The 16,630-nt window shown below is 55.6% G+C and overlaps 1 protein-coding gene across 2 annotated transcripts in view; it reads right to left on the bottom strand.

The window, feature by feature from the left end:
- Window positions 1-398: 398 nt before the first annotated feature.
- The window catches only part of SH3GL1 (SH3 domain containing GRB2 like 1, endophilin A2), a 34,263-nt gene continuing 18,031 nt past the window's right edge, over window positions 399-16,630 (bottom strand). The window contains exons 2-11 of one of the 2 annotated variants that reach the window (XM_035348189.1): window positions 9,900-9,968; window positions 9,716-9,788; window positions 8,818-8,961; window positions 6,786-6,919; window positions 5,369-5,527; window positions 4,722-4,825; window positions 3,439-3,563; window positions 2,923-2,976; window positions 959-1,288; window positions 400-920 (exon numbers count right to left, since the gene is read on the bottom strand). In XM_035348189.1, the coding sequence (XP_035204080.1) occupies window positions 1,092-1,288; window positions 2,923-2,976; window positions 3,439-3,563; window positions 4,722-4,825; window positions 5,369-5,527; window positions 6,786-6,919; window positions 8,818-8,961; window positions 9,716-9,788; window positions 9,900-9,968 (1,059 nt within the window). In that variant the 3' untranslated portion in view covers window positions 400-920; window positions 959-1,091. Of the gene's footprint in view, window positions 921-958; window positions 1,289-2,922; window positions 2,977-3,438; window positions 3,564-4,721; window positions 4,826-5,368; window positions 5,528-6,785; window positions 6,920-8,817; window positions 8,962-9,715; window positions 9,789-9,899; window positions 9,969-16,630 lie in introns of both variants that reach the window. The other variant, XM_035348190.1, reaches the window with a different exon arrangement.

Here is a 16,630-nt window from a genome sequence, read left to right as displayed (position 1 = left end):
CCCCGAGCAGCAAGCAAGGAGCCTGCAGCTCAGCCTCTTGGGGTGCTGACGGCTGCTTGGGGTGTGGGGAGAACAAACAGAGCCACGGGGCGAGAGGATCTCGCACAGGACCACGCCGGGACCTGCCCTGCCCTGCCCTGGGCAGCCCCCTGCCCCCTGATTTACCCCCCCCATCTCTGCGAGCGGAGCCTGCGGTAGGAAAAACCCAAAGCTCGGAAGCAACCCAGCCTCCAGCCCTTCTGGGGCGGAAGGGGGCAGGCACCACCTTCGGGATGGAGTTCTGCTGGAGGGCTAACGTCATGCTCCGGCCACCTCTGCTCCGTCCCTCCAGGGAGGAGAAGGGACGGTGCAGAGCCCCGGGCAGGGCTCGGCCCCGGGCAGGGCTCAGCCCCGGGCAGGGCTGGTTTAGTGTTGGGCCTGTGTTGTAGTGTTGCTCTGCCCTGCGCTGCCTCCGCTGAGCTCCCGCAGCGGTGCAGAGGAGGGCGCGGAGCTGCGAGGGTGGCCGTGTGTCCGCGGGGAGAGGGGTAGTGTTCGGCAGCAGCTGCCCGCGCCGGGGCAGGAAGGGGGCAAAGCTCTTGCCCCTTCTCGAGGCTCAGCCCTGCTTTGCCCCCACCACCGCTTGCCCGGCCCCGTCTCCCTGCGCTGAAGGACATGAAGGACGCGTGCCCCAGCTCTCCGGCACGGCTGCCCCGGTTTGTACGGACACTTGACCAAAGCAAAGACAGAAACTGGACAAGGAGAGGCCAGCTTAAATGTACAGACCGCGAGGAACCTGGCGGGGCTCATAAAGTACCTAAGTTCAAGCACCAGAAGGACCAAAAAAACAAACAAACTAAAAAAAAAAAACCAAAAACACCAACCAAATTCTCCGGGGTGGGGGCCATCCGACCCTTCTGGCTTGTTCCCTGGTGGCAAACTCGCCGCGAGACGACGAAGAGCTAACGACGAAGAGCTAACGGCCGCGTCTTCTCCCCCCGCCCCGCCGGAGAGGGGCTGGTGTCGGGACAGACGTGGAATGCAGGCTCGGCCCCGCGCCGCCGCGGAGAGGGCGCGAGCGCGGCGCGGGGCCGGGGTGGGGGAGAGATGCCGTTTCACTGAGGTAGCGGAACCAGCACTTCCACGTAGTTGAGCGGGAAGAAGCCCGACTGGCCGTTGATCATGCCCTCGTACCAGTTCTCGTCGATCTGGTTGGTGAGGGTGATGATGTCGCCCTCCTTGAAGCCCAGCTCGCCGTCGTTCTCGGGTTCGAAGTCGTAGAGCGCCTTGCAGCACGGCTGGTCCAGGTGAGCTGCGGGGAGAGCGCGTGGGCAGGGGTCAGCGGCGGCCAGCCCCCGTACTCAGCCCCCCCCCCCCCGGCACCGCGTGGGACCCCCGGCTCTGCTGGAGCCAGGACCGGCACAGCCCTGGTTTTGGAAACGAGTGCCGGGGCTCTGCCCTGCCTGGGGGAAGCTGTCCCCTAGCTCTGCCCCCAGGATGGTACCGCTCGGTGCAGACTCCTTGATGGGTTTTAGCTCCGAGTTCCCCCACTCCAACGGGAGGGAAGCGGAGCCCAACCTAAATCAGGCCCCCACCCTGCCACTGGGGTGCGGGCAGGAGCCCCGTCCTTCCTCCAGGGGTCAGAGAAGCTTCAGGGTCCGGTGTCATCAGCCTGTGGGGCTCAGACATCAGCACGTGGTGAAGGAGGACGGGCTCGGGGGTCCCAGCCAGCTCTTGGCTTTCTGAGGGTCCCCCCGAGGCTGGGGGCAGGGGGAGGGAGAAGCCCCCCCAGGAGCTGGCTCTGCCCTGCCACGGGGCTTTGAACTCAGCAGCACGGGGACGCTGGTGAGGCCCCAGGCATGTCCGTGGCCGGGTGAGGGCAGAGAACCAAAGTCTCTTTCACACATCTCAGCTCCGTGGTTCCAGGAACAGGCCTGACTGCACCTGGGATTGGGATTAGGGACGTGTCGCAGCAGGGAAAGCTGCTGCCTGCTCTGTTTATGCACCAAAGTGAACGTTTTGGGGTGGGCAGGCACTAAAGTTTGCATTTGTAGGGATCCTACGGGGAACAGACTGAGCTAATGCAGACCACCGTGGTCTCCAGGGCCCCAGTTCCCTTCCCTGTTGCTCCAGAGCCAGGCACGGCTCCGTGCTGGAGCCCTTCCAACCAGGGCAGGGGGAACAGGACTGAAGAAGGCCAGCACATCTGCTCTGCTGAACGCCCACAGCAAGGAAGGATCCGGCATCGGAGACCTCAGAAAACACCAAAAGCAGCAGCCAAGCAGGTTCACTTCTGAGGTAACTTCCCAGAACACCAGGCTGGCCCCACAACCACAGCGCTCCCCAGGCTCCTCGAGACGTCCTGCACCACCGCGAGCCCCTCGCTTTCCCCGCTCTGATGCCTCTGAGCCCCTCATCCAGCCTGGCCGCCGTACCCCAGCGAAAGCCCCTGAGCCCCCTCAGGGGGAACGGTGACCTGCGGAGCCTGCCTGGGGCCTTGCCTCACCCCAAAACCCACCTGAGGTCCTGCCTGGGACCTCACACGCCGCAAAAGCCACGCCGTGTACCCGAGCACTGCCCGCTCAGCCTCAGGAAGGGGGCAGCGGGTACAAGGAGCAGGAGCGGCACAGATCGAGGCCGGGTCACAGGAACAAGACGTGTGATGCCTCCTGGAAGAGCTGCTGATCTTTGGGGTCTCAAGCAGGGCCTGCCTGCCTTGGTGATCGCTGCTACAACTCCTCCGGGTGAGCAAAGGCCCAAGCTTTGGGGGGTGGCAAATATCAAGGCAGCGCGGCTGGGTTAATGTGGGCCTCGGTAGAGGCGAGGTTTAACTCAGCACAGAGGTACGAGCGACTCCAAGCAGCAGCGCCAAGGAAGGAGGAGCGAGGAGGGATGGGGAGAGGTGGTCACACATCATGCAGTGCAGTGCAGAGGGAGGAAACTCACGGATACTCCTGACGGAGGCCCGGGACGGCTTGTCGGATCGGAAAGAGGAGGAAGCTGCTTCCAAACAAAAAGAGACATGCTTAAAACAACGTGAACTGGAGGAAGGGGAAGGCAGGGCCCAAAGGGAGGTTCTGTTAGGAGAAACGGGGGCATCCTGCATGCTGTTAGAACCCGCTTGCCTCACCAGGACCGGGGAGGGACAAATGCAGCGTGATGGAAGACAGGGAGGGAAGCGGAAGACGTTTAATTTTTCCTGTCTGCTGTTGTTGGCTCTGGCTGGGCACCATCAGCCAGCGAACCCAGGCCAGAGGCCCTGCTGGGCCTTCCCCAAAGCCAGTATAACGAAGGCTGCTGGGCCCCAAGAGAAAACAGCCCAGGTCTAGAGGGATTTCTGACATTCTCAGAGCCACCAGCCCACACAGGCACATCCAGCACACCACAGACGTCATTTCCAGGCAGGGTAGCTCCCCTCCATCCCCAGGAGCTGCTGTGTGCACATACAGGGGACAACTTTACCTGAGACTTTAGGGGGAGGATTGCAAGAGAAGCCCCCGTTAGATTGGTCAGTCTCTCCAAAGTCATACGTCTCCCTGGGCTTGGGCTTGTATTCCCGCCGGGGACGCGAGGAGGCCTCCCTCATTCTGGAAGAAGAAATGTGGATAAACTGAAGTGAAAATGAGCACGACGAGATCAAGTCGTGTCCCCGGTACCTCCTGCTGGGCAAGGCACCCACCACCTGCCCCCAGAGACGAGCCTCAGCTGCCTCCACTCTGCACGCTGCGTTACGTGCCACAGGGATTACCGGCAGGGAACCGAGTGACGTGGCTGTGCAGGGGAGCAGGCTCATTTGTAGACAAGAATCTGTGCTTCCCTCTGTGCCGGGGCCTTCTGGAGCAGGATCTAGCCCAGGATTTGGGACTTTGCCCTTAGAGAGGGCAGCAAGCCCCAGGCCTCGCTGTGGCGGCGTCTCAGGCACCCGCGGCTTGCAGGCCAGCAGAGGACACTCGTGCTGCAGTTTGAAAGCTCCTGAACGGGAGGCTGCTCCCAGCTCTTCTCGATTCAAAGCAGACACAGCCTCCATTCAGCAGCTTCTTCTGACAGAAGCAGAGCAGCATCGCTACATCACCCCGGGAAGCGGAGGCGCTGCCCTGGCTCCTTGCGGCCCGCCCTGCGTCAGCCCTGGGTGCCATGAAGGCAGCTCTCCTCCCTCGGGCAGGGTTTTGGGAAATGCTTCCTCAGGTGAGGCTGCGCAAGCCACAGCAGCCACGCTAAGCAGCTGCTCCGGCTCCTTAAGCACAGCTGAAGCTAATGGCACAAGGACACTGAGCCGGGAAGTTCCAGGTGACACGGGGTGACAGGCACGTCCAGGCCGTGCCATTCGATCCAGCTCCTCCAGCAGCATGGTTACTTGATCCTGGGTCTGGCCAAAAGGGGGGACACCCCCACACTCAACACCCGCAGTGCAAGGAGCTGTGGGTGCGGGCACGAAGGGGATTTCACCCTGCATTTCCCCCTTTTCCCTGCCAAATTCAACGCCAACCTCCCAGGGAGCAGCACACCCCAATTCAGGCACGGCTCAAACCAGCAGAGACCAGTTGCCCATGGAGCAAGCATGGACGTGTTGTTTTGTATTTTAGGATTGATCCGAAGGAGGTCTGGATCGAAGCCAAAGCGATTTCAAGGAGTGGCTTTAAGATCCCGGGGATGGATTTAGAGGGGAAGTCGGGTATTTACAGACAAGTGTCACAGGGACAGCTTATGGCTGTGGAAACAGAGTGCCTTCGGCCCCCAGGACTCACCTGCGTTTGAGTTTTTCTGCAAGCTCGTCCAGGATCTGCACTGCCTGCCTGTGGTAGTCCAGCTGGGCATCCACCAGGGCTGAGAGCTGGCTCACCTGCTCGATCTGCGAGAACCACACCAAGGCGGGGTGAATGGCTCCCCCTCGCTGCACATGGGGACTGAGAGGAAATGTGCACAAGGGGCCCCCTCCCCGAGGAGATGAGGACGAGGTTTGGGGTTTCCAATAACAGAGGTCAGGTTGCAGAACTCAGCAGAACAGAGGTCACTGCCTAGTGCCCTCTGGGCTTCCCTAGGTGGTCAAATCCTTCCTGAGTGAGCTGTGTCACTTATCCCTGCTGGCACACATGAATGCTGAGAAGAGAGACCCCTTTGGTACACGCCACAGCCTCTCCTCCAGCCAAGAGCTGGGAAAGGAAGAGGGGGGCTGGAGGAAGGGTAAGGGGCCTGCCACGCCACGTGCTGGACACCCAGGGCTGGGTTATCAGGGGGCAAACCCCCACGTGCAAAAAGGAGAGTGCAAGGCAACGTCTTTAACTCTTCTGTTCCTCGAGACGTCCCACCCTCGTGCCTTTGGAAACATGCAACCCACCCCTCAGCGCTCAGCCCTGGGGGCAGCGAGGAGCCCACACCCTCTCCGTGCACTCACGTCGGTTTCTAGGAGGTTGTGCATACTGGTCTCGGCCACTTCCTTGGACTCCTCAAATTTCTCCATGGCCTGTCGGAGTTCCTCATCAGGGATTTTTCCCTGTCGTTTCTTCTTGTAGTCAAAGTCCAAGCGCCTGCCTTCCAGCTTCTTGAGATGGTGCTGGGGAAGGGATGGTTATGAACAGTAAAGAGAAGGAAGATCCAGAGACTGGGAGCCACCAAGTCTTCCTGCTGGGACGGGCAGCTCTAGTTACAGGCCCAGCTCTTTCATTTTAGAAACCTGATCTCAGAGCACACACTTCCATGGCTCCTTCCTATGCTCAGACTCCTGCGAGGCTCCGGCACGCGATGGAGAGCTGCAGGTCAGGGCTGCTGAGATGACAGGGAGGAGCAGATCGTTTGAACTCGGTTTGGCAAAGGATTACTGCTGTGGGTGTGGGTACTTTTTACTAAGAAACAGCCCTCAGCAAATCGGTACAAAAATACGATTTCAACTCCTAGCTGAGAGCTGGAGGAAAGCACTGCAGTGAGTGGCCCAGATCTGTTCTTCATGCAAGGTGTTCAGGGAGATGAAGAGTTGGCCCATTACTTTCAGGTCCCCGTGAGTGACAGAGATCTCTGGAGATCAGGAACTGGGAGGCAGGTTCTGGGCACTGCACCCAGTGACTGCTTAGGGCCAGAACTGTTTAAATTAGCTCTGTGGCAGCCTGCAGAACTGGAGCGCCCAGCAGATAAGTACCGAACGAGCAGTTGGCAGTTATTTTATCTGAGACACCACTGTAAGCAAAAATTCACTCAGGAGAGCTGCCTTGTGAATTAAAGGTCTGGGTGGATCCTATTTCAAAGCCTGGCCATGGTTTGCACAGACTTGTCTCCGTGGTAGCACAAGGGAGCTCCATGTCTCCCTAGTGAGACACCAAAGGGCCTTCTTGAAATGCATCCTCAGAGGCCTAGAGGGAAGCTTACTCATGGCTTGAAAATTACACCGTAGGATCCAGGATGTTAACAGAACAGAGCCAACAGCTGTAAATGCTGCAGTTCAATGCCAGCCAGCCCTGAATATAACACAACTAGGGCCTCACAGCACAAAGAACCAAATGCAAGAAGCCCAGAACGCGTGGGACATCCTCCCAAAGCATCCTCCATAAAGCACAGTAAATGAAGGAACATTCAAACCTACATCCAAGCTTTAGGAGCTGCTGGGGAGCAATAGCAGTGGCGCTGAGTGCACTGAGCAGGGGAGGAAATAGCAGTGAATGTGGAGAGAGAGAGTGTGCAAAGTGCAGGGGAACAGGACTGGCATCTGTGTAAATCCACCTGTTTCCCACTGTGATGGAGCAAGTGGTGACGTGCACTACCAGCAAGAAGGGGCCAGGATCTGAAGAGATGAAGAGGAGAGAAAACTTCGTGGCGTTTACCTGGATCTCTTTCAGGTCTTTGTCACACAGGTTCTGGAGGGGGTCAATAAAATTTTGTTTGACTTCAATGTCCAGCGAGTCCTTCACTTCAGCCAGTCGCTTCATAGATTCACCGGCATCGAGAAGCGCATCGCCTTTGAGCGAGGAAAAGAAGGGAAGAGGAAGGGAGAGGGAGAACAGGCCAGGCAGTTAAATAGAGCCCAAGTCTCTGGCAGCTGCATGCAGAGCCATTCTGCCAAGACACCCAGCATGTGCGAGCTCCGTCACATGTCAAACGCCCCCACATTTCTATCTGGAGCATCCATCCGAGCCGGGCACAGGGAGCTGCCTGGTGTGAGCGCAGGCAATTGCACGGTGGTGCCGACTCCACAGCCGACACTCTACCAACATGGCTCACTTCTTTCCTCTGCAAAACAGGAGCAATCTCTACCAGCTACACAGAGAAAGGGAAAGGTAAAAAATATTTTTAAAGCAGCTTTGTTAGCTCAGGGAATCACGGGCCTACTCATTTGCCAAGCAGCGCTTTAACCTTGCTCTGCTCCCTGGCCACTGCTGGCAGCAGGAGCCTGGGGGAGAGCACGTTTGGTCTGGTTGTCTGGCCGTCCCTTTGTTCTGGTGGTTTTAAGCCCAGAGCACTCTGACCAACTTTTCAAGTTTCCCCAGATGTTGGCAGCAAACCTGCAGCCTTTTATTCACTTTAGACACTAGCCTTGGCCGGGCCAATCGTTCCTTCTCTCCCCTCGGAATTAGAGGGCCCAGAATTGCTTATTGAAACCCATTTAGCTTCATGCTTTTCTCAAGCTCCTGCCACTATGACAGCTAAGCCAGACACAGCCTCGCAGCAAAGCGTTTTTAGTCTTGGCTTTTTATTCCAGTGGAAACCATTTATAGATTAAATTATTCCTGTGCAGCTTTGGCAAACCGACCATTTCAGCACTACATTAGCACAGGAGAATATGCTAACGAAATAGAGGGTGAAGTGAAACCACGGGTCTGCTGTCCAGCTGGAAAAAATACACCACAGAGTATTTGCAAAAAGAGTTGTTTCAACTGTGATAACTCTAGATAACCTGTCAAAACATAAATTTATCAAGTTAAGTGTTTCTGTAAAGAGAGGCTATTAAAGGAAGTCAGGTTCGGTGTGCTCTTCTAAAAACTTCCTTCCCCCTTGCTCTGCAACAATGCTGGTTCCTGCAAGCCAAGAGAGGTGCAGGGCTCTGAGCTGACCCGGGACACCCTCGAGACTTCTTCACCATTTCCACAGAGTGGCCAGAGCTTTCTAATTTTCCCGAGGCAAGGCGGCTCCTCCCTGCACTGGAAGCGATCAGACAGCTGTGCGCTGTACTGGGTCTGCCACATGTGCAGGCTGACGTTTCAGTGAATTACAGCTGATGTCTTCGAAAGGCTTCACCCCCCTCCTCCCTGCAAGTCACACATGGTTTGTTTCATGGTTATGAGAAATTACCCCACGAAGAGATTTCTTGGCTACAGCTTCCCCATAGCAGAGCTCTGTTGCATAGTAAAACTCCTAATCTCGCTCAATCTGCTTTCCACGTCACCACTGCTCTGTTTAGAAGCACGGAGGGAGTTTTTCCCACATGTAAACTTACCCCGGTGTTTAATAAAGAAGTACTAAGAGGTGGTTTTAGACGTAATGCCATGGATTGCGATCCAGTACATTGGGATCACCGCTTCCCTGCCTGGGTGAAAGCTTTCAAGCCTCTTCTAAGGGCCTCACTATGGGCCAGCACACTGGGAGGCTGCTAACGGTATGGACACCAGCCACGGGCTGTGGATTCTGCCCCTGGTTTTGGCTTAAGGAATGAGGTGCAGCCACTGCCATCCATTTGCTCTAAATCTGCTATAGATCTGGCGCTCGCTGCCGGTCTGGACTCGAGGCACTTGCTGTTAAGCGATGCACAGGGTCACAGAGCCCTTCAGGAATTGCAGAGGAACAGCTTGGAAATTTGGCACCAGACTTCCCCATCTCATCTACAGGCTGCCAGAGGCAGCAGCCCCATGGGACACTCACCGAAGTTGGAGTCCTCGCCCAGCTCCTTGCCGTATCGGATCATGCTCTCCCCCAGCAGCCCTTCCGACTGCGGGTAGCCGGGGTTCTTCACCTGCCCGCGGATCTTCGACATCGTGTTCAGCATGGTTAGCTTGGCTCTGGAAGCTGGCAGAGAAACAGCCACAGCCGTGTTTGCAATTACTTGGGCTTGCCAGCAGCTGCTGGCCACCGCCAACTTTTTTTTTTTTAAGCTACTCCTAAAGCCAAGAAGCCCTATTGTCTTCATCTACCAGAAATATCACTTGCTATGAAAAGAGAAGTTTCTTTTCCAAGACAGCAAGCAAAAATAGTTCCCTACTGCTAACCAGTGATAGCCAAAGGAGTTTCCCCAGCTCTCCCATAGTCTCTGGAGCATACTCGGAATGAGCTGGCTGGAAACATGCAGGACAGCAGGCTCCAGAGGTGATGGCTACAAAGCCAGCCACCCTTTCCCAGACCAGATGCTCCACTTTTTCTGGACACGCCAGCAAAAACGTGTTCCCTCCAGGGCTTTTCTAGGTCCAAGGCTAAAGATGTGTCTGTTCTGTTCACTGTTTGACAGCAACAGCAGTGTCTTACAGTCCAGAAACACACCACAGGGCAAGAGGGGTACCCTGACCTTAACCTGAGCCACAAAGCACCCGTTAGCTACAGTAAGATCTCATTAACCCAGCCAGCTAGCGAGGTCACAGGATATGACAGGACAATCCAGCATACCTCTGGTAAAGGGAGGCAGCATGCCTGATCTCAAAAACGGGCTGGTGACCAACACCTTAGGGTCAAAAAGGTTCTCTGTGATCTCTCTCTGCTCCCTCTGCCTCTTTCCGTGGTTCCCTGAGCAGCATGGGGGACAGAGGGAAGAGGACAGGAGAGGACTCACCTGGGTTTGGCTGGAGGTACTCTATTGTTCTGGTCAGTACTTCTGTAACTGCCTTGCTGGTCAGGTCCACTTTCTGCAGCAAAACAAGATAATCCAGCAGCAGTGAAGATCACCTTGGGGCTTTGGCAAGGGCACAGAGGGGTTATATGTGTGATTTTAGAGGTTTCTCCTGTTCCCCACTCACCTTTTCCATTTCCTTGAAGTCATCGTCAAGTTTGGTCCCTTCAGCCCCTCCAACTTTCTCGCTGACCAGCTGCAGAAAGAGAACACAGCAGGGAGAATCAGGCATGGTAGTGGCTGTCCACTTAAAGCTGCTTGTACCTCATGCAGCCAGTCCTGGGGACAGAAAGGGAACAGGGGTGGTCCAGACAGCATCTGCAAGAGAAAGGAGGTGGCAGGAAGAGCCTAAAGCACAGTAATAGCACTTGGCTCTTTGCTAACACAGCCCCACTAAAAAATTAAACATCTCCTACCCTCCCAAAGCATGGCTCAGCCCTCAGACACAGGCAGGATATTCCTCACCCAGCAGAAGCAATGAAGCTCCTTAAATCACAACACATGGCTCCAACTCCAACGCTTGCTGGAAAAAGCGAGCAACAGCATTGTCTCTCAGCTCCATTTTGAGACAGGCTTCAATTTCACACAAGGCAAAATGCAAGTAAACAGGGAATTAACATACTCTGCTCGCAGCAGCCGGTATAAGACCTAAGTCTAGAAAGAGCAGAGACCTTTCAAAGCCCTAAACCACAACTCCTTGCAATCCAGATGGGGAGAGCTTAGGGTCTAGGGCACTGTACTTCAATTTTATTTTATTTTATTTTATTTAAGTGGAGGATAAAGAGATCTACAGAAGCTACAGCAACAATTTCAAATACATTTATCAAGGTGTCTCTGATGCCTGTTCTAAAACAAGTAAACAAGAGATGTCGGCCCAAAGCAGCCCTGCCATTATGGACTGTCAGTCTGTATGAAGGGCTTACCGTCTTTCTTCAAAATATCGCTTAGTTTAAGAAAATATTTCTTTTCCTTAAACCTCACCATTCAACTGCCTGAGCTGAAAGACACTTGCTGAATGTACCTTATTAAATCCACTCAAAAAAAAACGTTCTTCTGTGCAGCCCAAACAGAGAGGAACTTTTGCTGCCCGGCCCCATTCCCAAGTGGCACGGCCAGTGGCAGCACCTGGGGCTGAATGGAGGAGCCAAACCAGCCTGCAACACACCCACAAGTGTTATCTTGCCCCAAACTGGTCCATGGACACCAAATTACCTACACAGACATCAAAAGTGGTCTAAACAGCTGCTGATTGCCAAGCACTTGATGCCTGCCACAGGGCATTGCCAGGATTTCTTGTGTTTGTAGTTAAAACTCCAGTTCTGGTTGAACAATCCAGGTTTGTTTACTTTCACATCAAATACTTGATTTTTATCAAGTCTTTCTTCCTCCAGCACCCTCTTGCTCCCACAGCAATTCAGAATGGTTCCTTAGTTTTTTGAGGAAGAGGAGAAAAAAACCTTTAGGTAAGCATCCATGTTGAAAAGCACTTGGGGATACCGGGCCTGCCATGCAGTGCTTTTAGCCCCCAAAACCAAATGATTGCTGTTACGAAGGACAAGATCTTCAGGGATTCAATAAAATCCCACTTCCAGACCCCAAAATAGGGTGGAAAAAAAGAAAAACAGAGCCGTGTTCAAAGACCCTTGGCTCTGACACCGGGCCCAAACACCACGGCGCTGAGCACAGCTCTGGCTGACCAGCTCCTCACATCTCCTGGCAGGACATCTGCAAACACCCAAAGCTTCGAGGCTGCGCAGACATGACAGAGGAGAGAGCAAAGAGCTCTTCTGAATGACTGCTCGGCACCGAGCAACAGCGGCATAAATCATGGCAAGGCCGAAACGCCCTTCAGAGCAAGGCTCCGCCAGGCCCCACAAACAAGGCCGCGGCCTCTCGGGCCTCACTGTGCCCTTCCCCTCTGTGGGTTCAGCAGAGGACCCCACAAAGAGGGGTTGCTGCAGTTCACCCTCAACATTTTGATACTGGTGGGGGAAGAAAAGGGTTGCTGCTCTCCCGGTTCGCCCGGCTCAGCTCCAGGTTTCATTCTTGGGCGTTAATCCCCAGATTGATCTCCGCACGTCCCCGTGCGCCCAGCCCCGTGGAGGTGCACGCACGCTCCTGGGTGCAGCACAGCCCTCCCAGCCTGGACACTGAAAGGGGGGGAAATAAAAGGAGGACAAAAGTGCAAGGAAAGCAGGAGCCCCCTGCATGGATCTGTGCGCCAGGATCAGAGTACAGGCCCAGCACCGTACCCAGCCAGCGCACGAGAGGCCCGAAGGGGAATTGTCACCACAGAGCCGCTTGCAGATGGGCAAACAACCAGAACTCGGATTCTTGCTTTTTTTGGACACTTGCTCCGTGCTTGCGGTGCCAGCACGCGCTTCTGCAAGCCAGCTCGGAGCTGGGGAGGCACACGTTCCTCTCTAGAGCAGGGAAAAAACATGAAGTGGTCGCTCTGCCTGCCAGGCCCGGCGAGGGCAAGCACACCAGAGCAAAGGCGCTTCCAGCTGCGATCGTCCGCTCCAGCACCTCCGTGCCAAAATCCTGCTCGTCACGCAGCCTACACGGCCACAAAGGGGCTTCTGCACATCCGAGAGAAGTACAGATCATTTTCCCAAAGGCTGCACCTCCGGAAACCCCCTCTAATACACCTGGGAAGGGTACAATTATCCCGAGCAATTCCATTCCGACTTCTCTCCACCCACCCACCCACAGATTTGCAGCCCAGAAAGCTGCAAACAATGCCTCTGACAGGGAGCTCTGCTGTAATCAGGGACTGCATGCCATGTCAAATGCACTGATCACCACAGTGATTTTGGAGGCTTAACACCCTCCCAGAAAACCTAGAGATGTGAAGGAGGAAACCTTGCTTGCAGACTAATTTAATCCTCCTTTTGACATCCAAGAAATGCTACTGGTGCCCTGCTGGGAAGGAATAATAAGATTGAGGTTTTCTCCCCGCTGGCTCTAATTAAACCGGGAGGCTTCATCACGGGAGGAAAGAAGGAGGGACTGTGTGCCATCCACAGCAGCTCCAGCCCCATCCCCATGCTCCCAAATCTGTCAGGCAGGAAGACAAACTAATGCAAATCCCCCGCTGTCCTAGCTGAGACACAAGCTGGGAGAAGCCCTCGCCGGCTCGCGGTTCAACCCAGGGCTTCACAATGCAACTGGGAGCCAAGACTCCGAGTCCTTCTCGTCGTGCTGCTTGCGAAGAGCCCTGCAAGTGCTGCCGGGTGGGTGGCTGCTGCTCCTCGAGGGCTGGGGGCGAGGGCAGCATGAAGGTCAGCAGGGAGCTCACCCTTTGGTCGTGGGGTGAGAGACAAAGAAGGGAGGTGGGAGGGAGAAGGAAGCAGATGTGTGTTGCCCACAGCACCCAGTGTGGTCTGAACAAACCTTCAAGTGCTTGGTGAAATGCAGCTGCGCGCATCTCACCGCTGCTTCCTCCAGAGAGCATCTCAGGGGCGTTTTTGGGGATGTGGTGAAGATGGAGGAGGGCTGATTGTAGACTCGGGATACACCAGCCTTTCCCTGTTCAGAGACCTGACCTCTTGCAAATGCTGCAGGCAGAGGGATGTGAACCCAGGGAAGGGACGGTGCAAGGCAAGACAAGGAAACAGTTTCCCAAATGCAGTGGCCCAAATACCCTCTTGCAGACTTCTGCTGAAGCGTATCAGCTGGCTTGACGTGAAAGATGAGAACAAGCCTACGGTGTCTGGTTTCTTTACCCTACCAGCCCCACCAGGACAGGACACGTCCTAAAACGTTACAACTGCAGTGAGCAGCACTGGAGCTCAGAGGAAGGAAAGCAGGGCACGATGACAGAGCAAAAGCCCTCAGCTGAACCGCATAGAAGCCAAAGCTGAATGCTTTCTAGAGCAAATATTAGCACAGGCGGTATACTTGGGCATCACGGATCAGGGAGATAAACCTGCCTCAAAACAGGGCGGCTGTTTAGCTGGCATCGCAACCAAACTGAGCCACAGGGTGGGGGAAGAGGGCTGAAGCAGTCCAGAAGCAAGAAATCAATCCCTCGCTTCACATCCGTGTTTAATTAAAAGGATGCTGGCAGTTCAGGTATGCCCTAGATAGCTCTGACCTGAGATCAGAGCGCAGGGAGGTGTGTTGATCCCGTCAGACAGCTCCGGCACCGTGCCGGGGTGCGGCAGCTCCCACCCTGGCAAAAGCCAGCGGCAGCAGGGCAGCCAGCCTCCCTCCCCAGCACTCCCAGCTTCTGCCTCATCTCCTGCCTCCAAAGGGCTGCTCCTGGCCAGGTTTTGTGGTTTCTGCAGCCTCGTTTTAAAGAGAATCGACTCGCAGGGGCTTCCATCGATTTCCTTTGTCCAGGCGTGGGAACTCGAACAATCACAACTTCCCCTTGCCGTTGGAAACCTACTGACGGGCTGCGCATGGTGGAAGACATTCGGAAATGAAAGACCTATTGTTTCAGCTAACTACTGCAGCAGGAGCTTGGCTACAGGGAGAGGCAGGAATGATGTGTGTACACAGAGGGAGAAGAAAGGCAGGATGAAGAGGGCTGCTCATTTATAGCAGGGAGAGGGAGAGAAACGTAACCTCTAGGGTGAGGGAGGGCTGCAGAGCGTCTCCCGACCCACAACACCAAATCCCCTCCTCTCCAGCATCCTCCAAGCTCATCGTTCCTTCTCCTGATCCACACAACTGCTCCTCAGCTCCAGGACAAGCTCGCAGTAAATAAAAACCAAGCTGAAGCCCCGTCATTTGGTGTACTACCCTGGGCACCCTTACATAAACCAGGCGAATCAGGCAGACCTACCAGTCACCTGGTGCTGCCCATGCCATCACCGAAACCGAAACAGATCCCGGAGGCAGGAGGTAGGACCCACTCCCACTCTAAGGCTGCAATTCCCTCGTGGCTGCCTGCAGCATCACCCCCATTAACATTCCTGCGAGGAGACGGGCACGGAGGCCACGTGGAAATACCGCACAGCGGGTGTGGGGGGATGCGTTTCGGAGCACAACATCAACAGGTTTCGTAAGCAGCAGGCGAGGCTGTTCCCAAGACGGGACGAGTCCCAGCTCAGAGCGGTGGGATGTGCTGCTCTGCACCATGGCCGTGCTGCATCGCCCGCACTGCCGACAGAGGAAGGACAGACGCAGAAGGAAATTTTGGGGTGATTTTCAGCACAATCAGCAGACGTTAAACTCATGCTGAAGTGGATCGAGAAGACACCACCTGCCAAACTTCCCGTGGCCGAGGAGCAACCATGGAGCCCCTCCGAAACCCAGCGGCACAGCCGCCTTGAGGGCGAGCAAGCCCTTGCCAGCTCCAGCTGTGGGTACAGAGGCGTGTGTCAGCGCCGATATCTGTGAGCAAGCGACTTCCCCTGGACTTTACACACCTGATTTTGATAGCCTGCTCTCCAGCCTGAAGTATTTGCAGATAGGAAATTCAGGTAGCCTACATAAACACCAGCGCAACGCACCAAGAGAAACAAACTGTTTTTCTTCTAAACTTGCGTTCTTTCCCCGTAGCAGAGTCAGCCCCATTTCTAACATACCAAACGTATGCAAGCTCTGCATCCAAAGCGGTTGCCCACGGTGTAATGAAAACATTATCCTTCCAGATGCTGCCAGGTCAAAGCCTTCCTCTTGCACCCCGCCACCCTCCCAGCGTCACGTCCCAGCAGAAAGTTCCCTTCGAGAAATAAAAACCACAGACAGGCAAACAGAGCAGCAGCTCTGCGCAGGTTGCCGTCATCAAAAAACAGTGAGCTCAGTGGAAAATGCCAGGCCACGAAAGAATTAAAAAGGTGCTGTAAATGTTTTGAGTCCCAGATGAACGGGGGCTTTAGTGCAACAAGAAAGCCTGGGAGAGACGCAGAGCGAGCAGGTAAGGTGAACTGGGGCTAATAGGTGCTGGGATTGCTGGTGTCCCAGTCGTGCGCAACAGCACACTGCTGGGGACCGTGCCCGTGGGAGCTGAATAAAGCCACTGCCACTGCAAGAGCTCAGTAATGCATGGCTCCCTGCAACGAGGTCTAATTTTTGGTGACCTTCGCTGGTAACTTCCTCATCACAGCGCGAGAGGCAGCTGGGCGGCTCTGCAGAGCCAACAGGACACTTCGCTCCGCTGCTGCACGTCTGCGGAGGATTTAAACCAGCTGGGCAGCACACGGGGCTGGGCCCCGGCTGCAGCCACGGTGTCCTCCTGCTCTGGGGTCTGGCGACGGCCGAGAGCCCCATGAAGGTCTCCCTGCAGCTACAGTCCTGCCAGCGGTGGTCCTCAGCACCCCGCCAGCCCCTGTGAAGCCAGGCTGGCCCCGTCCCGAGGCTGGCGGCACGCCTTGAGCAGATGCTGAGGGGGACGAGCTCCATTTGTTGTGCTGCATGCCCACACCAACACAAAGCACGGCACAGAAAGTTAATTGTCACCTTCGCGGTGAATCGAGGCGAGACTGGAAGGTGCTGGAAGGACACGCAGACGTTGTGCCGGGGCCTCGCCGTTTCTTCCCCATCCCCTTTTTTTTGCTGCTGGAGAGCACTCGGCGCGTCCCCAGCGCCCAGCCACGAGGGCAGCGAGCAGGGGGGAGGCAAGCAGGCAGCTCGCGTGGAGCTGCGGCAGCTGGCACAAGCCCGAGAGCTTTCCTGCTGCACACACCTTTCCTCCCAGCTAGCCTGCAGTTCCTTCTGGGGTCTGTCTGCTGGTGTTTGCTTTTATACTTGATTGCATTCTGCTGCCTCAGAGGCTTTCAACCTTTTTTTGTTGTTGTTCTTTTGTATAAAAGGGAAGACATTTTCCTGGCGTGCGTTAAAAGGAGCACGGACAGCAGGTCACAGGAGGTGATCCTCCCCCTCTGCTCTGCCCTGGTCAGGCCT

This window comes from Oxyura jamaicensis, chromosome 28, assembly GCF_011077185.1.
Source record: "Oxyura jamaicensis isolate SHBP4307 breed ruddy duck chromosome 28, BPBGC_Ojam_1.0, whole genome shotgun sequence".
Lineage (NCBI taxonomy): Eukaryota > Metazoa > Chordata > Aves > Anseriformes > Anatidae > Oxyura > Oxyura jamaicensis.
The sequence above is the reverse complement of the archived record's forward strand: the minus strand, read 5'-3'. Positions and strand labels throughout refer to the sequence as shown.